The sequence below is a fragment of the Triturus cristatus genome, chromosome 1_2 (genome assembly GCF_964204655.1).
Source record: "Triturus cristatus chromosome 1_2, aTriCri1.1, whole genome shotgun sequence".
NCBI classification, from domain to species: domain Eukaryota; kingdom Metazoa; phylum Chordata; class Amphibia; order Caudata; family Salamandridae; genus Triturus; species Triturus cristatus.
Window position 1 is genome coordinate 1,016,946,103 of NC_140580.1, and position 25,914 is coordinate 1,016,972,016.

At 44.0% G+C, this 25,914-nt stretch overlaps 1 protein-coding gene across 15 annotated transcripts; it reads left to right on the plus strand.

Moving 5' to 3' along the window:
- Nucleotides 1-5,682: 5,682 nt before the first annotated feature.
- LOC146868609 (uncharacterized) lies at nucleotides 5,683-25,370 on the plus strand. 15 transcript variants are annotated; one of them, XR_014963104.1, is made up of 8 exons: nucleotides 5,683-5,906; nucleotides 6,568-6,626; nucleotides 6,804-6,903; nucleotides 7,187-7,406; nucleotides 7,967-8,061; nucleotides 12,609-12,744; nucleotides 12,845-12,944; nucleotides 13,227-15,055. XR_014963104.1 is itself a non-coding variant. In XM_085612029.1 (4 exons), the coding sequence occupies exon 1, from the start codon at nucleotides 9,038-9,040 to the stop codon at nucleotides 10,586-10,588; it is 1,551 nt and encodes a 516-aa protein (XP_085468155.1). In that variant the 5' UTR covers nucleotides 8,082-9,037; the 3' UTR covers nucleotides 10,589-11,947; nucleotides 12,609-12,744; nucleotides 12,845-12,944; nucleotides 13,227-15,049. The 15 variants fall into 15 exon arrangements, 5 of the variants coding, with proteins under 5 accessions (XP_085468155.1, XP_085468163.1, XP_085468174.1 ...); XR_014963103.1 differs by having other exon boundaries at nucleotides 6,804-7,406; XR_014963110.1 differs by lacking the exon at nucleotides 7,187-7,406.
- The last annotated feature ends 544 nt before the right edge of the window (nucleotides 25,371-25,914 follow it).

Below are 25,914 nucleotides of genomic sequence, written 5' to 3' on the forward strand. Positions count from 1 at the left end.
GGTTGTAGTTTCGCACGTATCACCTGCAGTAAAGGGTTGAGAGTTAGATTGGGCAGCATTTTTTTCAGGGGCTTCAATGCTAAGTAGATTGTAGTGCCCTTCCCATGTAGGGACTCCAGCTGGGGTTTGAATGTGCCTTTGAGGTCCAACAGAATTCCTAGGTATTTATAACTGGTTGCTATGATAGTTTACTGCCATCATTTTTGTTTTCTTAAAGTTTATTTTTTGAGCATTGCGTTGAGAAAACTGGTGGTTGTGTTCAAGAGATGTTGTAGGCCGATGGGGGTCCAACCTATCAGTACTAGATTGTCCGCGTATAACAGATTGGACAACAAGCTTTTACCCAATTTCGGGGCATGTGAAGTACTCTTATCCAAGTCCCCTGGGAGGTCAGCTAGGAAGAGATTAAAGAGTAGGGGCGCGAAGACGCACCCTTGCTTTAGCCCTTTAGTGGTGGCGATTCACCTTGAGAGGTGCATCCCTGCTCCTAGTTTAATCCTGATCCAGGTATAAGTGTGCAACAATATCAGCTGGTCTAGAAGTGGTTTCGGTAACCCTCAGCTGACCTGTTTTTCCATAGTTTGGCGCGATCTAGGTGGTAGAAGACTGTGGTGTAATCTATAAAGCAAAAAAACAAGGGATACTTTGCCACTTTGGCCGCATCCATCAGCAGTGCTAGTGCCATGATGTTAGTTGTAGTTCCTAGTCCGCGGCAAAACCCCAGTTTGATTTATTGGGATGATGGAATTTTCTGATTCCCAAGAGGTTAAATCTTCCAAAATTATTCCCGATTAGTACTTTGCCTCAAAGTCATTTAGGGCAATTAATCAATAGTTGTTTGGGGCTTTCCTGTCGCCCTGCTTGAAGATAGGGCTAATTATCGATCCAGAGAGGACAGAGTCAATGTCACTCAGGAGTGACCAGGAGACTAGGAAGATGAATGCCCTTTGATGTCGGGTGTAGCAGGATGGCTGATGATGACCTTGACTCTGCAGCTGTGAGGACAAGGCGATGCTGAGGAGGACAAGGAGCCATGCACGAGCTGTCCCACGATTGATGTCGAATGCTGAGGGGTCGGTTTCTGGCGGGAGCACTAACAAGCCTTGTATAATGCAACCAATGCAGGATTCAAAGAAGGAGTTACAACGGGACCAGCAAGGTCCAGGGGACTCACCAACAGCAGGGGAGTCAGGCAGGCCTCGTGCAATCAGGGGAGGTCAAAAGAGACTAGTGTGACCCTCAAGTGGACCCACAGGCCGGAGGCACTGGAGTCGCGAGAGGACCTGAAGCAGCTCACCAAAAGTTGCAGGCCATGATGCGCACAATGCGGTGTGGCTGAAGATTCTAGTCACTTGAGGTGCTCAACGTTGAGGCAACTTGGAGCCCAAAGATCTTCTTGGAAGGAAGCCAAAAAGCCTTTGCAACTGCAAGTTGGATGCGGTGCACAGGGGTTTGGTTATTGAAACCCCCATGAGGGATACTGGCCTCAAACTTGGTGAGAGGACAGGGCAGGCTTCGGAAGCTGTGGAAAACCACCATCTGTGTTGCAGAACCAATGGAGTCTAGAGGAGCTCAGGATCTGCAGACCGGTCAACTTAGTTGTGGTGCCTGCGAATGCAAGGGATTGACTCCTTTACTCCAAGGGAGATTTCTTCAGGTGTCTTTGATGCTTCACAGGCCTTGAAAGTTTCCTGTATGATGCACAGGTACAGACGATGCAGCAGACTGGAAGGGAGATGAAGTCAGGCCCAAAACGAAGTCTAGCGAAGTCCAGAGTGCCCAGACGATAGAAGTGCAGTGGTGTCTGATCTGAATCTTATCCCACGACGAACCTAGGGACCTACACCAAGGTAAGCCCTTAAGTACCCTAAGGAAAGGGATGGGAAGAGTCAGGGGACCTTCTCAGGGGAGGGTCTGGACAGGGGGGAGGTTACTCCCATGGCCTTTGTCCAGTTTCATGCCAGAGCGGGAGCCAACGGCTCCCAGAACAGGTTTGAACTGGACTATGCATAGGGACACCAAGTGTGCCCCTCATACAGACTCTCTGGTGCTGGCAATACACCAAATCCTGTTTGGGAGATGGTCACACCTCCCTGTGACAGGATGCCTATTGTTCCACCATCCTCTGCTCGAGCTTGGCTTTGCCTCAGGGGGACAGAAATGTGTCTCTGGTCGGCAGCAACCATATTGTGCTGTCCGGGTCTGGAAGACTGGTACCGGGAACACTGAGACCCTAACGGAGGGCTCTCCCAGTACTTAGAATCATACCACCCGCACCATTTACGGTGTAGGGGTATGATTCCAACATGTTTGATACTAAACATGATAGGATTCGTTGCGGCTATTTTCAAGATGGTCATCGCGTAACTACGCGGTGCTCCTCTATATAGTATGTGGCTGCTTTACTGACAACCCAGGAGAATGGACTCCATAGGCTGTAGGGGTGTCCTGCTCATGCAGGGGCACCTTCTCACTAAGAACTAAGCACCCTGCCTTCAGGATTGCAAAGGCCTGCTATAGGGGTGACTTATAGGTTTTAAGTGGAATGACACTAGATATAGGAAACCTATATCTTTAGTAAGTGGTGCTAGCATTAGCGTACACAGACTGCAATGGCAGGCCTGTAGGTCCATTTTGAATGGTCACTCATGGATGGCATAATACATGCTTCAGCCCATGGGAGACCTCTCAGGTACCTATGCCGTGGGTACCTTAGTACCATATACTAGGGACTTATAAGGGTACCCCAGTATCCAATCTGGGATGAACCTAAGTACTGAACACAACAGTTTAGGGAGTAGGCGGATAGACTGGGGTCCTGATTAACAGGATCCCAGTCAGACTAGACAAAAACAGCTTAGAACCAGGCAAAAAAAAGTGGAGGTAACCATGCAGAAGGATCCTGCCTTCCTACAATTGTGATCACTATCATGTCTAATTTTCACACTCATATCCTTAACCAATGGCCACATCCTGACATCTACTAAGAAATAGTCTGTATGTTTGGGCTGTTGGGTCCATTAAAAGTGTGCATGCCCGCTCTATCGGACCTAGTCCTCCCATTACAGGCTTTTATATTATGGTTTAACACCAAAGCATTTATGTGAATTGCCAGAGGGGACCATTTCTTAATCACGTTGTTGTTAAGGTCAAGAATATACCAAAATCTGTCTTCTACCATGGAATTGTCCATTTGAGTATAATATAGTGGTTCAAACTAGCAGTGTAAGCCCCCCCTCCCCACTATTTTCAATACCTCCAGATTTAGTTCGTCCACATCAGAGGTAAGCCGGCTAACTGTTAAGGATTCCTTTTTGTTTCCCATAGGTCTCGAATAAATATTGTAAATTCAAATAATCATTCCACTGGGTATTGTTATTGTGACACACAAAACATCATTCGAGAAGACCTCACACCCCACCACCTTACAATTAAGATGTGTGCCTACCCAGATCATCAAACATCCTGATGGCCTTTCCCTCCCTTTGGACACTACCTCAACACTGAAGGTAGCATAGCATCCTCTATTTATTTGTGACATAAGCCATGTTTCCTCGAAGAGGCAGAAATCATTTTGGTTCATAAATGTGCCCCAATCTTGATTTTCAAGTTTTTTGTAACCCTGGGCGTAGTTCGCATAGTAGCGCTACGCGATGCTACGCGAAGTGCACTTCGCACTACGCGAGCTACGCATAGCTACGCGAACTGCGTAGTGCACTGTGCAAATAGCTGTTCGCATTGATTGCACAGTGCCGGATGCTTGTCCGCACTGTGCAATCAGTGCAAACAGCATCTTGCACAGTGCAAGCGGTTTTTTTCTGCCGCTCGAGTAGATTTCTACTCGAGCGGCAGCTTTCTCAACGCGGACTGGTAGTTTCTCATCGCGAGCGGTCGCAAGCATATGCGACCACCCGCAATGAGAAACCTGACCTCCCAGCGTTGAGAATCTCGCCGGGAGGTATACTTTCCATGCTCGCGATCGGCAACTTGATGTTGCTGATCGCGAACGAGGAAAAAGACTCACCGGGATGTCATTTTGCTCGCTCGCGGTCATCAACTTGACGTTGAGGACCGCGAGCAAGCAAAAAATTACCGCTACGCTACGCATGTTTGCACTGTGCTACGTGCAATTCGCATAGTGCGAAGTAGCGCAAACTTTTCAAACTACGCGAGCGTAGCATAGTTCTTCGCCCAGGGTTAGTTTTTTGCCCAGACCAGCGAAGTTCCAGGAGATCACCTTAAGAGAAGAGTGTTTCCCTTTTGTTGTATTAGTCCTGTCGTGTTCCTGTTTATAATTGTCTTCATCATTAATTTTATTAATTTTTCTCGCCTGGGCACACTCAGTGGTAAGAGGAAGAAAAATTACCGGGCTCTGTTTCCCGGAAAGATTACATGATAATATAATGCAACTATCGGGAGGCTCGGCATCACCCACTGCCCTGTCCCCGTTTATACTAGGCACAATTTCTTGATTTTCATATTGTAGGACAGGAGGGGTCTACCCCAAGTGATTGTTACGAGAGATGGCTATACACGGCGTATCCTTTTCAGATGCTAACAGTGAAGGTGAGACCCTTCTGCTCCTTGAGCTCCTGCTTAGGATGCACTCTGGTCTAGTTAACATCAGAACATTTCTCATCATTAGGTCTGTCAAAATGGTCTAATAGTCCAAACCTGTTGCTTACTGGTACACTAAACTGAAACCACCCAATGAAGGCTGATGAGTGCAAAGTACAGCTGGAGGCACGTGTTTGCCATTTAAACCTGGACCTTTGCCCTCTCCAAGGTCACTAGGGGGTTGTAAAAATAGCCCAATGGAAGGAGTATTAAGTCAGTACTCCTTGCCTGATGAAAACTAATCCCGAATAACAATTTTTAGGCCACAGCAGGGTTCTGGAAATTGATGATTACGCAGTCACCTTGGCGGTCTCTCATTTCTCTACCAATCCACCTTACTCGACGGGTAAAATAATGTAATTGGCTTTTGATACTGGATAGTTCCTGAACTTTTCCAGCCAATTTAGACACTTGTTCTTCAGATCCATATGAGTCTCGAATTGTCCTTATCTCAACGGAGGAACTCCTGCCATCACCACCACATATGGGCATGCTGCTGGTGGTAAATTAATTGTCTGAAGATTTTTCGGAAGATTTTTCGTTTCTTTTCGGTGGTGCATCCCTGACCCATTTTCTTGCACTCCCAAGGTGACTGGGGTTCCCTAGGTTGGGTATAGATTCGTACTTGGCATAACTTTAATCTCCCGACCATTAGTGTGTGATCCAATTGTTTTATTGGTGGTAGTGTTTCCGTGCTTCTCCTGTCTCTCCTGCATAGAAGTCAGTCGTGGGGCCCTGAAATGTAGTTGCCAGGTTCGCAGGCATCAAAGCCCATTGGATTGGTAGTCCTCCGTATGCGACCCCGTGGAATACCCTTTGATTCCACTCTGGCCAATTACAATATAGAATTATATTTAAAATTCGCTGTAGCCCTAGAAGCTCAGATGAACCCCCCTATGGTGATGTACGAATTTATTGCATAAACCAACTATAAGTATCGAGTGCATGTATATACTTCTCTAGTTGAACATATTATGCCCGACAATATAGGAGGGATAATCTGGTGAATATAAAAGAATAAAACACCTCACCATCTGTTTTACGTGTGAAGTACTACACATACCATTGGACTCACTGGGTTAGCCCCACATTACAATATGGCGCCCGCACTCGTGTGTACTCTCTAATGGATCATTAGCCCTTCTCTTACGACCTTGTGGAATACCTTGTGACTCCACTCTGGCCAATTACATCACAGAGTCACATTTAAAAATCGTTGTAGCCTCCCGAGCTCCGATAAACTCCCTTATGGTGATGTGTGATTCAGACTGACACTCTGCAGGAGTCGGGTAAGTCTCTTTAGCAACCGTCGGAGACAGGAGTAATTTCGTTTTTTGGCTAAACAATTGTGTCCTGCGTACTACTGATAAGCTTTGCGCTCTTTGCGAGTTTACGACTGTATTGCATAATCAACTATGATTGTCGAGTGGATGTATCTGAGCACTGTTGCAACAAACTTTTTAAGTTGAATACACCATGCCTGTAAATCTTGGTGAATATAAAAGAATAAAACCCCACGCCATTAACTTCCCGCACCTCTGACGGCTAATCTTACTTCCCATCGAGTATTTATGGGAATCTTCTTGTAAATGCCCGTATGGGCTAGGGCTAGCCATGGCAAGTCGGTAGACATAATAGGCAAGGTTGATAGAATGATTGTCAAGTACACCTCTATATATATACTCTGGAAGCATTGTCATCATCCTTCCTAAGGCAACTTCTTTTGCAGACTGTATATACCGTGTTTAGCTTTTGCGAGACGGTAGAAATATGTTGACACAGTCGATAGAATGACTGTTAGGCACACCGCTCTAGATATATATATTATGAAGTACTGCTGCCAGCTCCCTCAAGGCAGTCCCAGCCAAATCTTTATCCGTTGGAAGTACTCCCTTATAGACTGTTGTACATAATAACTATATACTGAGCAGAGACCTTTCTTCGTTCTAGTTACCAAGCAGCAGTGAGATTTGATCGTCCTGGCTGCAGCCTAATCAGCGAAACTTGAGGTATTTACTATTTGACCGAAGAGCCCCTTATATGTATATGGGCCATCAATATTGATTATTTCTGAAAATATGAAAGGGTAAGCACTCTTTTATGTTCCACACGTAGATGGCAAAAACAAACTCTATCGCTTTACGCAATGTAATGCATTTCAAGTAACTGTCCGTTTTTTTGCTCAGACGCAGATTGATCTTTGGTTGACCAGACAGACAAGACTGCTCCTGAACATTACCATTGTGAATAGTACTTTAGTTGTTCATTGTGTTTTTTGCAACTCAGGTAGCTCCTTTAATATTATATTTCTTTGCCCTTGAAGGCCCTACTTTCGTTAATCATTAGGTGATGGTTTCATACTTCTCTACACAACTCTAAGTTCTATGTTGTCTTTTGCCCTTATTATTGTTCTTATGATTATGGTAATACTTGGGGCTTTTAGCACGTTGTAGGTGATGTTAGATGTATTGACTGTGGATCTACACTGGATTATTGAAGTCTAAACTAACTGTTTAAAAAAAAGTGTTTCCTGCCTTACTTTAAAATTGTGATATTTAATTTTCCACAGAAAACCCCGTTCAATTTTAGGGCTTCTTGCCCCTCCAGTTGGTGGCACTGAAGAAGGTGGCTTCCCACCGAAACGCGCGTAGGCCTACCCTACTCGTCTAGAGGAGAGGTCCCAGCAGACCCAGCACCATCAGAAAAGAACTGTGTTAGCTGCTGTCCCTCTCTCTGTACAACTTTGTGGAACCGTGCTAAGCCTCTAAATGTCTTCTGGGATTTTAAAAGTATGAGTATGATTGATGTATGATTGAGAGTATGATTCTTTTGTGCCATATTAGTGGCGGGGTGATGTATATTTAAAAATAAGTTTTTTCTGTTCTGTTATCTAATGAATATATATATGTATTGCTTATAAAATATTGGATACTACTTTCTCAGTAGATCTTACTTAATTGAAAAAAGTGAAAAAATAAAAATGGTCATTAAATAATACTTTAAATTGTTTATATCCTTAATTATTCTATTCTGGTGGCAGGAGAGAACTTGCATAAGTCTCTGACAAAAGAAATATAGGTGCTGATAGAGGTTTCTTAGATTATTCTTTTGTATTTTCCCCCCTCCTCTTGGACCTCTAGTTATTTTTAGGGGGGGCCTCCTTCTTAGATTTCTCTTTTTCCTCGGTTTTTACCGAAGGCATTTCAATCATTCATTGATTATTAGTGACTCCATGTCCTTGTGTAATCCCAGTCATTTCTAAGTTTTGTTGTGAATATTGCACAAGTATTACTATTAATTGATGGTCTCGTTTTCCTTTTCTTATTCTTTTCTTCTTTTTCTAACTTAGATTCACGGGTGCCCATTGAATTCACATTATGGAGGGCCTTAAAACCTTTGGTTTTTCCGATGAACTCTTTTCCACCCTCATTGGACAGATTTCAGGTACGAATGGAGATACTAGGGATAAAATAGGTGACAACAGTGAGTGGATGAAGTTGCAGAACTTGCGAAAAAAGGCAAAAAGAATGGAATCGCATGCCCACTTTATGTTGGAGTACCTTAAAGCCGGAGCAATTCCATCTGGTTTGAGGGTGCGAAATGTCCCGGCCCTGTTTGTTGAGGTACGCCAGTTCCTGGAGCGGTGGTCACACATTGCCAATCGCTGCTCCAGGGACTGGATGATTCTCATCATAGAGACAGTCAAGGAAATGATTCAGATCCTCAACCAAGAAATCTTGGAACTTGAGGAAAAATTGAAAAAGAACAATAGTGTAGAAGAAGCCAAAGATAAACTAGACAGTATCAATCATGAACTTTTCGAGTTTGAGGAATACCTTATCAAGAAGAAAACAGATAAGTTGAAAAAAGATCTTCGCTGGTTTACTCAAGAAAAAGCATTCCCTTACCTGCACAGCTCGTATTATCAAGGAGATATTTCTGACTATGGGGCATATAACCTACAGAATATTAGAAGACAAAAGATTGTGACCTTCTCTGACACTAATTCGTCACATTCAGAGTTTGAAGGTCCTAACACGAATGAGTCAAATCATAGACAATATACAGGACAATCCCGTAATCAATACCCACAAGGTCAGTCTCCTTTTTTACGGTCAGGGAGAGGCAGAGGACGAGTAAGATTTCAGAGACAAGAAAGGAATCATTACCCCCAAACAGAGCCAGCACATCCGCAACAATACATGAGGACCCGGAATCACCAATACTGGAAATCGTAGATAAAAATAACCATAAACATGATAATATTCCGATCTTTAATCTGTCTAGACATCTACTCTCCTCAGAAGAGATAAAAATCTTGAGCAAAGGGCTTTCGTTTGTACCTAGCACCCAGCCTGACATTTTCAAACTTCATAAAGATCTTTTCTCTTTCTTTCGGAAAATTAGGCTGAAAAAATACATGATGGATATTAGCCCATCAGAACAAGAGTTGAATTATTCGGGTTGTATACCACCTTCTAAATTCACCCCATCATTGGATATGGTAGGACCTGAGGTGGCAATCTTTGAAAAATCAGTCCTTAAGGAAATTGAGAGAATTCTTAAATATGTTCCTTCTACCTACCCTAATTTGACGCCCTCTGAGAAGACTGCTCTTAATGACCTACAAAATAATTGCTCTATTACGATCAAACCCTGCGACAAAGCAGGAGGGATAGTTATCATGGATAGTGACAACTACACAGAAAAAATGAAATCCATGTTATCGATATCGGATCACTATCGTAAGGTACATAGATCTGTTCTGTCAGATTTAAAAACCCTTATTGACAATTGCATTGTTAAAGCCTTCAGAGATGGCTTTATTTGTCAAAAAGAGCTGGATTTCCTAACCCAGAGACACACAGTTGTTCCGGTTCTTTACGGAGTCCCTAAAGCACATAAAAATGTCAACAATCCTCCAATGAGACCCATTGTCTCTTCTATCAATTCCTGTACAGAACCACTTTCGAAATATGTGGATTCATTCCTCTGCCCACTTACTAAACTCTATGCCTCTTATATCAAAGACACTGGTCACATGATAACAACTGTAGAGCACCTACCCTTCAATCACAAGACTCAATATCTGGTCACTCTAGATATTGAATCATTATATACAAACATTCCCCAAGATCTGGCCTTAGAAGCAGTGGCAGCACTTCTGGCCAGAACCCCGGGTGATAGACCTAATGAATTCATTCTGGAATGTCTTGATATTGTACTACATAACAACTTTTTTGAATTTGGAGATGATCTCTTCCATCAGATCAAAGGCACCAGTATGGGGGCTTCATGTGCTCCTAGTGTAGCGAATACATACATGGGCGAATTTGAATTAAAACACATCTTTAATGAAATAGCCCCTTTCTATGAGAACATAGAAGCATGGCATAGATTTATAGATGATATTTGTTTCATCTGGTCAGGGGATGAGCAAGATCTCCTTCAGTTCATTGAGTGGCTTAACCTCAGTGATGTGAATCTCAAGTTTACGGCCAGATACTCAGCAGAGAAAGTGGAGTTCCTAGATATTTGGATTATTGACGGTAATGGTAATATCGAAGTAAGTCTTTTTAGAAAACCGACTGCGAAAAACACCATTTTGCAACATAGCAGCTTCCATCCAAGTTGTCAGAAGGACTCCATCCCCTTCGGGGAATTTTTGAGGATTAGGCGTAATTGTACCAGCCTAAGTGAGTTCACTTTCCATGCAGAAGAACTCCAGAAGAGACTTCTTCACAGAGGATACCCCAGACGACTAGTGAGACACTCCATGAAATGCGCCAAATACTATAACAGAGACGCCCTGATTTCTAGGAGAGAAAAACCCTCACTTGATAAGATCGTTTGTGTAGTTAACCACTCTAGTCTTAACAACAAAATACAGAAGGTACTACACAGAAATTGGAAAATTCTTAATGCTTCTGAAGAAGAGAATGCTCTAGCCCCCCCCCATTGTAGCATTTAGAAGAAATTCTAATCTGAGAGACAAACTGGTACATAGTAGACCACGCTTACGTAAAGAACATCAAATGTCTATTGACGGACTCCCTCCTGTCCTAGGGAATCACAGATGTGGTAACTGCCATGCTTGCCCTTCAGCTATTACCACCCAAGTCTGCACGTATGGCCCTAAAACAGTCAAACTGAGAAGTCACACAAACTGTAGAAGTAACAACTTGGTCTATTTAATACTCTGTCCTTGTGGATTGGGATATATAGGAGAGACAGGCAGAGAGTTCAGAACTAGATTATCCGAACACAAATCTGCGATCAGAACTGGCAAAAGACAAGCTCCAATGGTAAGTCACTTTTTGGACTTCAAACACACCGAGAAAGAACTTCGGTGGCTGATATTGGAGAAAGTCGTTCCGAAAGCTGGACGAGACACAGACAAAATAAGAAAAGAAAGAGAATCCTTTTGGATTTTTTATTTTGATACAGTTCGTAAAGGTCTGAATGAGGAAATTGTGTGGCTGGTCACGTAATTCCTTCATGTTTCGCGATCAAACATATTCTTTTTTCGCTCTTGCCAAACCTTTTTGGCTTCTCCGGGGTCCTTTTACCATTCTACTTGCTTTGATAATAAAATATTAGTATAACAATGTATAGCTATACTATAATTGAATTCTGTTCGACACAGCATAGCAGCCTTTCATTGGATTTTGTACTACTATTATGCACTTTTGATCTATACAGTCAGTGCCCACATCAGGGTTAGTTACCAGGGTGTGATGTATTGCGTGAACTATTTGATTCACTGGGACAGCCCGACATTACAATATGGTGCTCGCACTTGTGTGTACTCCCCATTGGATTGGTAGTCCTCCTTATGCGACCCCGTGGAATACCCTTTGATTCCACTCTGGCCAATTACAATATAGAATTATATTTAAAATTCGCTGTAGCCCTAGAAGCTCAGATGAACCCCCCTATGGTGATGTACGAATTTATTGCATAAACCAACTATAAGTATCGAGTGCATGTATATACTTCTCTAGTTGAACATATTATGCCCGGCAATATAGGAGGGATAATCTGGTGAATATAAAAGAATAAAACACCTCACCATCTGTTTTACGTGTGAAGTACTACACATACCATTGGACTCACTGGGTTAGCCCCACATTACAATATGGCGCCCGCACTCGTGTGTACTCTCTAATGGATCATTAGCCCTTCTCTTACGACCTTGTGGAATACCTTGTGACTCCACTCTGGCCAATTACATCACAGAGTCACATTTAAAAATCGTTGTAGCCTCCCGAGCTCCGATAAACTCCCTTATGGTGATGTGTGATTCAGACTGACACTCTGCAGGAGTCGGGTAAGTCTCTTTAGCAACCGTCGGAGACAGGAGTAATTTCGTTTTTTGGCTAAACAATTGTGTCCTGCGTACTACTGATAAGCTTTGCGCTCTTTGCGAGTTTACGACTGTATTGCATAATCAACTATGATTGTCGAGTGGATGTATCTGAGCACTGTTGCAACAAACTTTTTAAGTTGAATACACCATGCCTGTAAATCTTGGTGAATATAAAAGAATAAAACCCCACGCCATTAACTTCCCGCACCTCTGACGGCTAATCTTACTTCCCATCAAGTATTTATGGGAATCTTCTTGTAAATGCCCGTATGGGCTAGGGCTAGCCATGGCAAGTCGGTAGACATAATAGGCAAGGTTGATAGAATGATTGTCAAGTACACCTCTATATATATACTCTGGAAGCATTGTCATCATCCTTCCTAAGGCAACTTCTTTTGCAGACTGTATATACCGTGTTTAGCTTTTGCGAGACGGTAGAAATATGTTGACACAGTCGATAGAATGACTGTTAGGCACACCGCTCTAGATATATATATTATGAAGTACTGCTGCCAGCTCCCTCAAGGCAGTCCCAGCCAAATCTTTATCCGTTGGAAGTACTCCCTTATAGACTGTTGTACATAATAACTATATACTGAGCAGAGACCTTTCTTCGTTCTAGTTACCAAGCAGCAGTGAGATTTGATCGTCCTGGCTGCAGCCTAATCAGCGAAACTTGAGGAATTTACTATTTGACCGAAGAGCACCTTATATGTATATGGACCATCAATATTGATTATTTCTGAAAATATGAAAGGGTAAGCACTCTTTTATGTTCCACATGTAGATGGCAAAAACAAACTCTATCGCTTTACGCAATGTAATGCATTTCAAGTAACTGTCCGTTTTTTTGCTCAGACGCAGATTGATCTTTGGTTGACCAGACAGACAAGACTGCTCCTGAACATTACCATTGTGAATAGTACTTTAGTTGTTCATTGTGTTTTTTGCAACTCAGGTAGCTCCTTTAATATTATATTTCTTTGCCCTTGAAGGCCCTACTTTCGTTAATCATTAGGTGATGGTTTCATACTTCTCTACACAACTCTAAGTTCTATGTTGTCTTTTGCCCTTATTATTGTTCTTATGATTATGGTAATACTTGGGGCTTTTAGCACGTTGTAGGTGATGTTAGATGTATTGACTGTGGATCTACACAGGATTATTGAAGTCTAAACTAACTGTTTAAAAAAAGTGTTTCCTGCCTTACTTTAAAATTGTAATATTTAATTTTCCACAGAAAACCCCGTTCAATTTTAGGGCTTCTTGCCCCTCCTGTTGGTGGCCCTGAAGAAGGTGGCTTCCCACCGAAACGCGCGTAGGCCTACCCTACTCGTCTAGAGGAGATGTCCCAGCAGACCCAGCACCATCAGAAAAGAACTGTGTTAGCTGCTGTCCCTCTCTCTGTACAACTTTGTGGAACCGTGCTAAGCCTCTAAATGTCTTCTGGGATTTTAAAAGTATGAGTATGATTGATGTATGATTGAGAGTATGATTCTTTTGTGCCATATTAGTGGCGGGGTGATGTATATTTAAAAATAAGTTTTTTCTGTTCTGTTATCTAATGAATATATATATGTATTGCTTATAAAATATTGGATACTACTTTCTCAGTAGATCTTACTTAATTGAAAAAAGTGAAAAAATAAAAATGGTCATTAAATAATACTTTAAATTTTTTATATCCTTAATTATTCTATTCTGGTGGCAGGAGAGAACTTGCATAAGTCTCTGACAAAAGAAATATAGGTGCTGATAGAGGTTTCTTAGATTATTCTTTTGTATTTTCCCCCCTCCTCTTGGACCTCTAGTTATTTTTAGGGGGGGCCTCCTTCTTAGATTTATCAAAGCCTTGTTAGGGCACTGTTTGAAAGCTGTTTTGATAAGTGTATCATTCTCTTTCAGTTTGGAAGTTATAGTGGACAGATGTTCAAATAATATTCCCTTTAACTGGCCAACTAATATCTCTGATAGAGCGTTGCTGATGTGAAAATTGTAGGGGTGCACCATATTCATTGTTAGTCAGCACCCGCATTTAACTAAGCATGTTATCAAAGAGTAATAGAAATGTATTCATTGAAATAGAAAAGTAGAATGTAAACAGGCCTCGAGAGAAGAGAAAGGGCACCAGTTATCACGAAATGTATTGGTGTATGTGTAATGCTTAGTATAATAATGTCATGCATGAAGAGACATTAAGTCATGTTAGAGGAATGAAGAAGGTAGTTCTCTTAAGTATGAGATGAATAATTAGAATTGGTAGTTGCAGTGTGTTTAGTTTGAGGCCTAACCATGTATGTAAAGTGAAGGCCTTCGTTTATTTTAGCCATGTTTTATTAGGACGACAGGATTTTAGCAAAGCTTAAATTGCAGTGAGTTGTGAAACTTCATGATGTTAGGGGTTTTTTTCTGTTCATCATTTGGCTGCAGGTACAAGGCCATGTAGCTCGTTAGTTAGAATAAGTCTTTGTTCAAATGGAATGGAGACAGAAGGAGTAGACAGGAAGGGAGTGGATTGGAATGTAAAAGTTGCAACTCCTGGTACAGAAAAGGCCTGGGACCAAGGTCAAATTCATGGAAAGGAAGATGAAAGGATCCAAATGGAAATCTACTGAAGGAAGAAGCTGCCTGGAGGGGTGTGCTGAAGGGCGTGTACAGCTTTTTGGGGTTTTGTATTAGGGACAGAGCCCCGTGCGTTGAGCAGACGAGACTTAGGAGAGGGACTGAAAGGAGCATTTTAGATCGAGCTCTCATATGGTGAAGACTTCTTAGGAAGTTTCACTGCTGACACCTTTTATGCGATCCTCACCTGGAAGGGAATGTTGAGTAGGGACGTCACCATAGAATAGAGTAGGGACAGAAATGATTTGATTCATGACTTTAAATTTCGATATCACAATTGCCATAGGGTACTTGATGCTTTTGGAAGCTGTAATCCTGTTTATCTTCAGTCGTATGCGGATACTTCGTAGACTAGCATTTGTATTAGTCCCCATTTATCTTTTGTGCCTTGTATTGAGGTGCCTATATATTCAGATGTTTTTGCTGATAATAAAAGGTCAACCTCCCAGATTATGAGTCTTCTTTTCTGAAATGTCAAATTGCGGTAAATACGATTTGATAATTGTGCTTCTTCCTCTAAGCTATTTTGCAAGTAAAAAGATCCTGGTGACCTGAGTGGGTTCTTGTAGATAATTGGATGAAATCAAGAACCGGCGTTCCCAGTTGGTAGAAGACATGGATGGTTTATTTCTGATAGCGAGGGAAGATTGAGATTAGGATAAGTGATCCATGAGGCCCATCAATGATAAGTGAGGACGAATCATCAGAGGGCGAACGGCAGACGGCCTGGTGGATGGATGTAGATGGCGAGTAGCAGTGCTGCAGCAAGCAGAAGCTCGAAGAGTGAGTATGAACAGGATACGATGTTGTAGATTGCGGTGTTGTATTGTGTGAGATGTTTTGCGGAGTTGGTGTGAATGTTGTGTGATTGCGAGATCAGGCTGTGCACGCGCGCAGCCCGGGAAAGTCTTAGGCGATGAGAAGCCTAAGCGAGAGGGTGTAGAAGACACCCCTGGTAGATTTTGTTGACCATAGATCGTGAGGTCCCATCGATCACCTGGACCGAGATAGGGGGAGTGAATGTATGAGTGTGTGCCAACCTGACGCTGGTCGTGGGTTGTGGTATGTGAAATTGAGTACTTTTAACCTATCAGAGGCGATCTGTCTGCCCGGCAGGGACAGATAGTAACCAACCGAGGTCGACAATTTCGAGAGACTGTGGACGGACAGTCAGAGACTGTGGACGGACAGTCAGAGGCTGTGGACGGACAGCCAGAGGAGTAACTTGTTTGGGACAAACGGTTATTTCAGCGTGTGAATGGGACGAATGCAAGGGTGAGACGAGCGGTGTGCAGGAGGGGAACTGCTGCGAGTGGAGGAAACGTGACGTCAGAAGGTGTCGCGCTGCGATAGGCTGGTTGGTGTAGTTCGCGCTGTCATTCGCAGACAGATATCAGGAAGTAAACAGAGATCGTGTGCGCTTAGCATTTGGTCATTATGAAATGTTTTAAAGTTTTCCGAGAATTGTGTCGAGGGGATGAACATGTGGTTACTCGAGAGGGTGCGGAGGCCCCTCCGGAGGACACGCCAGCACACTACATGGCAAGAAATGTAGGGTTGCATACCATAGTTTGGCTTGAGAATTGGCATAAAATGACTCAAGGTGAAGGAGAGTTAGCGTTCCCACGGTATGGTTCATTCATATTAGCGGTGTTGTATCAGCTGAAGACTGTGATGGCAGCTTTACGACCTATGCCGAGGCCCACACAATTTGAAGCACTACATGCATGGATTAGAGCAGCGCATGATAAGGAGAGAGGCAGAAATCAGGAAAGGGTGAAAAGGTCGGTCCAGGCTTTCCAAGATGCTAGATGGGATGCAGCGGAGAAAAGATGGAGAATGCAGGCAATAGAGGGACATAAATTATATCCCTTATTGGAGACGACAGAAAAGTCGAAGGAAAAGACAGTAGGTGGGGAAGAAGACAGTGACACGGATGATAGCCTGGTAGAAAGGTTGTTATCCGAAAGACCACCTCCATACAATCCGGATGCCTCAGAAGGGAATGAGACAAAAGAAGAAGAGAGTAGGGGAACGGTACCCCGGTCAGAAGTAAGAGTAGAAGGAAAGATCTCTATGGGAACAGAGAATATCAGGTATAAGTCTGTAGGCGGCTCGGAGGTGGAGAGAGGAGGGAGGTTACCAGATGCGCTGAAAATACCAGTTATCATTGGACCTATTGAGTCGATGTATGAGCTTGAGCCAGAAACGGCAGGGAGTTTAGAACAATCAGAGGGCAGGACGAGAAATGGAATAGAGGAAAATGGATTGGTGAGGAGAATGGAGCGGATTCCGAAGCCTATAGAATGGAGTACGCCGATGCCAGCTACAGCAGACTCCTCAGGAGGACAGGGAGAATCGAGACCTACTAGACCAAGGTCTTTAGTTGAGTCAAGATCAGACTTGAGAATGTGGACACCACCGGTGAGAACTCAAAGTCAAGGTGTATTAGACGCAGAGAGGGATCGAGGGACGATTGTAAATCGTTCTGTTCCCATGGGCAGATCAGGAGAGGGTAGGCCACAGGAAAGAGAATGTGAGTACGATGGCAGGGATGGTACAGCCTGATGAGAAGTTCTGAGGGGAGCCTTGAGAGGGAAAATGTTGGATGTCGTAAGGCTAAAAGCAGAGTTGGATGAGATAATAGGTGGAAATCTACCTCTGGAAAGAATACTAACTTACGAACAAGATGAGATACTCTTTTTAGCGAAAGATGTGACTCGTAAAGCACGCACGGCTCATGAGAAATTGTCAGAGCTGGCAAAAAGATATGGGGTGGATTTGTCGAAAACTAAAGCGTTGCAAGGAGATCACCGGCTACAGTATAGTAATCAGGAATTGGAAGATAAGAGACTCTTGGGATTGAGAACCCATGTCAAAGATTTGATTATAGCGATGCGGGCATGGATCATGCTCGATAAATGGGAAGAAAGATGGTCCAAGAGGAAAAGCTCTAGAGGAGTAGTGGGAGAGACGCCACCTCCGGGTGGAGGCACGGCGACAATAGGGAGTTTCCCTTTAAGGGAGGTACAGAATGGAGGGTACGTACATGTACCCTGGAGTAGAGGGGATTTGGCTGCCTTCACAAATGATTTTCCCCGGCTAAGGGAAAAGCCTGTGGAGTGGTACAAGCAAGTTGATCGCTTTATCAAAAACTCGAAGGTACTGTGGATAGATTTGAACACTTTGTTTGACATTATGATCCCGGGGGATCTCTGGTCGGCATGTAAAGTTGCGATTGAATGGCCGGCCTCAGAGCCTGACAGGGATTTGATTACACATGGCCCGTCGCCGATAGTGATGAAAAAGTTCGAACAGGTAATCACTTGGTTGAAATCGAAGGTCTCAACTCAAAACACTGATTGGGTGAAGATAGACAGGACTGTACAAGAGCCTAAGGAGACAGTGCATGAATTTTACGAGAGGCTTTTGCAGGCTTTTAAACAATACAGTGGTTTGGAGGCGTTGGACACCAAAGATATGGGACAGTTTGTGTCCAAGTTTGTGTTGGGATTGAGGCCAGAGGTTAGTCTAATGATACAGCAACATTTGATTTGTTGGCAGAATAAGCCTGTGGATGAGATTCTCCGGTATGCTAGATATTGCTGCGATGAGATTGAGTCTAAGCACAAGAAATTGAAAGATAATCTGCTATTAGTACAGATGCAGACCGCAGTTCAGGGACAGTCTACCGAAGGAACGTTGGGAAGGAGGCAGGGAAATTACCAAGGAGGAGCACAGAATGCTCAAGGACAGGCGAGGCCGAGAGGAGTAGATCCTAAGACCGGAATAGATGTGGCAGTGTTGAAAAAGACCACAGCTTGTCATCTTTGCCACCAGATTGGACACTGGAGACGCGAGTGTCCTTTTAATCCGTTAAATCAAATACAGCAGGAAGAAGAGTTGACCCATGTCCCAGTGGCGGACACACTCCCTGTAGTGATGCAACCTAGAATGACAAAAGGGGGGACGAATGTTCCGCAGGTACAGGTTCCCCGACCGCCTAGAATACAGAATATGCAGCAGGGAGCTCGGACGTATGTACAGATGCCTCTATTCGAAGTGAATGGGGAAGATGATTCCGATCCAGCAACAAGATCTTGCTGGGGAGGAGAAGATGATTGTACGCTTAGAGCGGTCCTAGAAGTAGATCAGAAGGGACCCTTTGTAGAAGCAGAGATTGATGGCCACCCTACGACCTTTTCGGTTGATACGGGGGCTACAAGATCGACTGTAAGATCCGCAGTGATCCCGGATCTACCCCTTTCTGGTCAAACAAGCCAAGTCGTTGGGGTAGCGAATAAGAAATTGACTAGCTCACTGACGAAACCAATACCGATTAGAATTGGGAACTTCAGTGACAGACACCAGTTTGTGGTGTGTGATTCTAGTCCAGTCTGTTTGTTAGGAAGAGATCTATTGTGTAAGCTTAATTGTACCATCTATTGCACCCCGAATGGAGTGGAAGTCCAGACAATAGACGATGATGCGACCTTTAAGGTTGCGAACCAGCGTTGGTGCGTGGAAATGTATCCTGCACTCACGGTGGAAGAACTCCCATTAGACCTGAGGGAGTCTGTGTCAGTTGATGTATGGGACCTTAGTGGGGAAGAGATCGGACTAGTTAAAGGTGTAGATCCAGTGAAAATAAGAGTCAAAACGAATGTAGAATACCCGAGAACTCCCCAGTACAAATTGTCACCGGAAACTATAGAGGGGATTAGACCCGTAATTGAGTCCATGCTTAGGCAAGGAATTTTGAGAGAAATCAGGGGCAGTCCATGTAATTCGCCTATAATGGGATTGCAGAAACCCAGCGGGAAATTCAGGATCGTGCAAGATTTGCGAAGAATTAATGAAATTGTAATCCCATGTTGTCCCGTGGTACCGGATCCATCCGTGATCCTGTTCCAAATCCCATGTGATGCGGAATGGTTCACTGTGATTGACTTGTGTCAAGCCTTTTTCTCGATTCCTCTGCATGAGGAGAGCCAATTTATTTTTGCGTTTAGGCTGGAAAATCGTGTGTTAACATGGTGTCGTATCCCACAGGGGTACACTGAGAGCCCGTCTATTTTCAATCAGATTTTGAAAAAGAACCTTGAAGGTCTGGTGCTTCCCCAAGAGTCTGTTCTCGTCCAGTACATTGATGATTTGCTTGTGGCATCAAAAACTGAGGACGCCTGTAGAATTGATACAATAGCACTGTTGAACTTCCTAGGAGAGAATGGGCATAAGGTGTCTCCAAATAAATTACAGTACTGTCTGAGTGAAGTACAGTATTTGGGTCATCGGATTGAGAAAGGTGAAAGAAAAAAATCACCAGATCGCATAGATGCGATTTTGAGAATGCCCGTCCCAACGACTCAGAGGGCAGTTCGAATGTTCTTGGGAATGGTTGGCTATTGTCGCCAATGGATCCCGAACTTCTCCTTTGAAGCAAAGCCCTTACAGCGGCTGACGCGCAAGGATGTGAGTGATCCGGTACCATGGGATGAAGACTGTTTAAGGTCATTCTTGAAACTAAGAGAAGCCTTGTGCTGTGCACCAGCTCTGGGGATGCCTGATTACAAGAAGGCATTCGCATTGTTCTGCTGTGAAAGAGAAGGTTGCGCATTGGCAATGTTAACTCAAGTACATGGGAATGTCCGTAGAACAGTAGCCTATTTTTCGGCTACCCTAGATCCAGTAGCCTCTGCGTTGACCGGATGTCTCAGATCCGTTGCTGCAACAGGTGTCAGTATCGAGAGATGTGAGAGCATTGTGATGGGTCATCCGCTTACTCTGCATGTGCCACATTCTGTTGAACTGTTGATGACCAGGACTAAGACACAACACCTCACAAATAATAGGTTGACACGGTATGAACAAGTCATCCTAGCTGCTGAGAATGTGACGTTGAAGAGGTGTTCTGTTTTAAATCCTGCCACATTGTTACCGATTCCGAATATTGATGATGAAGATTGTGAGGATCATGACTGCCTCGATGTGACTGAATTGTGCACCAAACCCAGACCTGATATTGTGGATGAACCACTTTCCGAGCCAGATGAAATATTCTTTGTGGACGGTTCATGTTTAAGAGACGATACAGGTCAGTTGAGAGCAGCCTTTGCTGTCTGAAACATCACCGGAGTGGTCGAAGCCGCTTGTCTAGAAGGAGTTTACTCCGCACAGGTGGCTGAGCTTATTGCTTTGACTCGTGCCTGTTTGGCCGCTAACCAGATCCGTATAACGATGTATACGGACAGCCAGTACGGGTTTGGTGTCGTTCACGACTTCGGACAGTTATGGTCCCAGATGGGGTTCATGACATCATCTGGGTCGCCCATTAGAAATGGAGATTATGTGAGACAATTGTTAGAAGCATTGCAAGGCCCAGATGAAATCGCAGTGGTAAAGTGTTCTGCCCATACGAAGGGAAATGATTTTGTGTCTCTTGGAAATAATTATGCAGATGAGGTTGCTCGATTTTGTGCAGAACAGGGGTGTGACTTCACAGAACGACACATAAGGGGAAATGAAGAAACAACTGACCTCAGTGTGATGTTGGCGATGGCCGATACATGGGAAGAGTTAAAACAATTGCAAGACGAGGTGTCTGACCAGGAACGGGATAGTTGGGTGCGAGCTGGATGTGAGAAGGGAGATGTGGATGTTTGGGTTTCGAGTGATGGAAGAGCGGTGTTACCGGAATGTCTGTTGAATCCAATGGCACGATTGATACATGGTGCTGTGCACCTTGGCAGGGATGCGATGGTACGAGTGTTTCATCAAACATGGTACAATACGAAGTTTCGGGCAGCAGCCGAAGCTGCATGTCAAAGATGTGTCACCTGTCAACAAATGAACGTAGGGAAGAGAACAGCAGTGACAATGAGTCACATAGGGAGGTCAGGTGGCCCTTTCAACAGGATGCAGTTGGATTTCATTGAGATGCCAAAGTGTAATGGGTTGAGGTACACATTAGTAGTAGTGTGTGTCTTTTCTAGATGGGTGGAGGCTTACCCAACACGCAGGTGTGATACTCTAACGGTAGCTAAGTTACTGTTGAGAGAGCTCATCCCGAGGTTCGGGTTCTCGATCTCTTTGGAATCGGACAGAGGATCGCATTTCCACAGTGAATTAATGAAGTTGCTTTGTGCTGCCCTTAACATAGACCAAAGGTTACATTGCAGTTATCGACCAGAGTCTTCTGGGATAGTAGAACAAGTTAATGGAACATTGAAGGCCCGAATGGCAAAAGTGTGCTCCTCAACTCCTCTGAAGTGGCCAGATGCCTTGCCTTTGGTTCTTATGAGTCTCCGGAGTGTGCCTGATAGGAGAACGGGATTGTCGCCCCATGAAATATTGATGGGGAGAGCGATGCGTGTGCCAGCAATTCCCGCCTCGATAAATATCACTGATGATGTAATTCTCGACTAATGTAAAGGCCTGGCTGATGTGGTTCATTCTGTGTCCCAGCAGGTGCAGGCGGTAGCTGTTCCAGCCGCAAGTGATCTGTGCCACGACCTGTGCCCAGGGGACTGGGTGTTGGTACGAAAGCACGTGAGGAAGAGTTGCTTGGACGTTCGCTGGAGAGGCCCTTACCAGATTATTCTGGTTACAAATACTGCAGTGAAGTGTGGGGGACTACCGAACTGGGTGCATGCCTCCCATACCCGTAGAGTTCCAGCACCCTTGGAAGATACAGCCCCTCTCGTGAACGAAAACCCAGCTGAGGTGGCAGGGCCATCTGAGAGGGCAAGTCAAGCTGTAAGGGTGGCTGACGCAGCTGGTTGTGCACTGGAACAAGCTGTAAGCGAGAGTGAGAGAAACTCCGAATCAGAACCAGAAGCAGAAGAAGGTGCAGTAGGCGGAGTGGAGCCAAATTCTGCCGAGGAAGAAAGCAGTGCACAGGGTATCAGAAGGGAGAGCAGGGGTGTCTCAGAAGCAGAAAGAGTTTGGCCCGTGAGCCAGAGATGGGTAAATTTGAGAGGGACACCGAGAAGGGATCTTGCCCCAGTATCGGAGGTGACAGAATCAGAACAGAGTGAGGAAGATCAAGATCCAGAGGCTCCGAGAAGGTTGAGGAGAGCAAGAGTGCCGTGCCGCAGGTACGCTTCACCTGAGTGGACGTACGTAGCAACGAATGCTAGGACCGATGAGTATGGGGAGGCTAAGGTCGACTACTCTTGTCAGCGGTTCACCGGCTCTGAGGGCGGAAGTGTTACTGAAGATCCCAGGATTGGAGATCGAAGGAGTATTGACTCTCCATATTACAGATCCACCGCTCCTGAGTAACATTTGTGGTCTGATTTTGGATACATTGGCTTTCCCGAACTTTGCAGTTGTACCTTCTCCCCAAGAACTGAAAACTCTTAAACTTGAAATTTTGCAGGGGGTCCTAGAGTTGTTGGGACCTGCAGTTTATTTGGATTAGAGATGAACTTTGTCGAAGAAGAGCTAAAAGAAGGAAGCCTTTGCTGATCTGAAAGAAAGTAGAGAACTGAACATTTGAAGAGAAAATTAGCTACAGGGGATAGTTGTTGCATTGAGATACAAGCCTGAAATTTATTGGCCAAGTTGAAGACAGATATAGAAAATTAACCCAAGATAAGGATGGGGGAAAGAAGTCAACAGATTGGACAGATGAAGAGAAACTGCATAAGTCAAGGGGAAGTTATGGACCCATAGCTTTAGATCAAGTACAGAGGTGAAATCTGTGTGTTGCTCGTCCTCAGTCGGACAAGGACAAAATCTGGGTTGGACACAGCACATGTGCCCATACCTTTACTATGGAAAATTCAGCTAGGAACTTCTTGCAGGGTCAGATACAGGTAATCCCGACAGTATATTATGTGTGTGGAAGGAATGCATACGTGAGGTTGCCTGAGCAGTGGTACGGGACTTGTTATTTGGCTGTTATTTTCCCAAAGATATACCATGCCGAGGATTTAACTCTGCTTGAAACGGGACACCACTCTAGAGCAAGGAGAGATGCAAGTGCAGGAGCTGTGATTGGTGATATCTTTGGAGCAATCATTCCCGGTCTGGGTGTGATTTTGAATGATGTGAAAATACGAAAGCTAGCAACTGTGGTTGATGAGTTGTCAATGAACACGGTGAAGTCATTGTTGTTGGTAGATGGAGAAATGTTATCGATCAGGACAATGGTTTTACAAAATCGTCTTGCATTAGACGTATTACTGGCAAAAGAGGGCGGAGTCTGTAAATTGTTGAAGGTTCAAGAATGTTGCACGTATATTCCAGACAACAGCAAGGAGCTGAGGAAATATATAGTCAACATTACCACACTTCATGACGAGGCTGCAATATTGGCAGAAGAGAATGTGTGGGAGAAGATTGGGAAAGGATTTGGACATGTGGGAAGCTGGTTTGCAGATTTAGGGAAAGGAATTCTCGGATATGTGCTGAAACCAATCCTGATTGTGGTGGTCTGTGTGATCTGTTTGTGGGGACTTGTGAGAGCGTACAAGTGGTACCGAGGAAACAGGGCTGAGAGGATTCTCAGGGGATATGAAAGACGAATGGCGCATATGCAAGATAATCAATATCAGGACCTAAAAAGAATGGAGGGTTTCCGACATAATGGGATGGTTACCACCTCTGTATAATTGTATTTGTGTGATGACAAGTTGTCATCAAAGGGGGGAACTGATAGAGCGTTGCTGATGCGAAAATTGTAGGGGTGCACCATATTCACTGTTGGTCAGCACCCGCATATAACTAAGCATGTTATCAAAGAGTAATAGAAATGTATTCATTGAAATAGAAAAGTAGAATGTAAACAGGCCTCGAGTGAAGAGAAAGGCCACCAGTTATCACAAAATGTATTGGTGTATGTGTAATGCTTAGTATAATAATGTCATGCATTAAGAGACATTAAGTCATGTTAGAGGAATGAAGAAGGTAGTTCTCTTAAGTATGAGACGAATAATTAGAATTGGTAGTTGTAGTGTGTTTAGTTTGAGGCCTAACCATGTATGTAAAGTGAAGGCCTTTGTTTATTTTAGCCATGTTTTATTAGGACGACAGGATTTTAGCAAAGATTAAATTGTAGTGAGTTGTGAAACCTCATGATGTTAGGGTTTTTTTTCTGTTCAGCATTTGGCTGCAGGTACAAGGCCATGTAGCTCGTTAGTTAGAATAAGTCTTTGTTCAAATGGAATGGAGACAGAAGGAGTAGACAGGAAGGGAGTGGATTGGAATGTAAAAGTTGCAACTCCTGGTACAGAAAAGGCCTGGGACCAAGGTCGAATTCATGGAAAGGAAGATGAAAAGATCCAAATGGAAATCTACTGAAGGAAGAAGCTGCCTGGAGGGGTGTGCTGAAGGGCGTGTACAGCTTTTTGGGGTTTTGTATTAGGGACAGAGCCCCGTGGGTTGAGCAGACGAGACTTAGGAGAGGGACTGAAAGGAGCATTTTAGATCGAGCTCTCATATGGTGAAGACTTCTTAGGAAGTTTCACTGCTGACACCTTTTATGCGATCCTCACCTGGAAGGGAATGTTGAGTAGGGACGTCACCATAGAATAGAGTAGGGACAGAAATGATTTGATTCATGACTTTAAATTTCGATATCACAATTGCCATAGGGTACTTAATGCTTTTGGAAGCTGTAATCCTGTTTATCTTCAGTCGTATGCGGATACTTCGTAGACTAGCATTTGTATTAGTGCCCATTTATCTTTTGTGCCTTGTATTGAGGTGCCTATATATTCAGATGTTTTTGCTGATAATAAAAGGTCAACCTCCCAGATTATGAGTCTTCTTTTCTGAAATGTCAAATTGTGGTAAATACGATTTGATAATTGTGCTTCTTCCTCTACGCTATTTTGCAAGTAAAAAGATCCTGGCGACCTGAGTGGGTTCTTGTAGATAATTGGATGAAATCAAGAACCGGCGGTCCCATCTCCATGAAGTTATCTAGCCACTGGGGCTTTAAACTGGGTTCAGGGACCTCCTTGGTGGTCAAATTATGGGCAAGGCTGGGCGAAGGTTGTACAGGGTCAGCAGAGTGCAACTCAGTGGTATCTTTCCTCTTTACGGCCTGCTTGACTTTTTTGGGGCTAGCTTTAACTCTCCCACTACACTTTCATGCCTTGAGTCTTTACTTAGTTGAGAAGCACATATGTTGGACCTCTTGCTATAATTAACAGTTAAATTGCTTCTTTGTTGATCAGGGGCCTCAGTGGTTATTGAATTCGTAGATGGGGAGCAAGCGCCAGGGTCTTCTATGGCCTAACCTCCACCCAGGGATAGTCGTCTCTCAGTGAGTTTGATTTGTGTTGCGATTACCCCTA

Coding starts and splice junctions, on each gene's coding strand:
- LOC146868609 (XM_085612048.1), top strand. CDS start 9,038: ATGATGGATATTAGCCCATCAGAACAAGAGTTGAATTATTCGGGTTGT.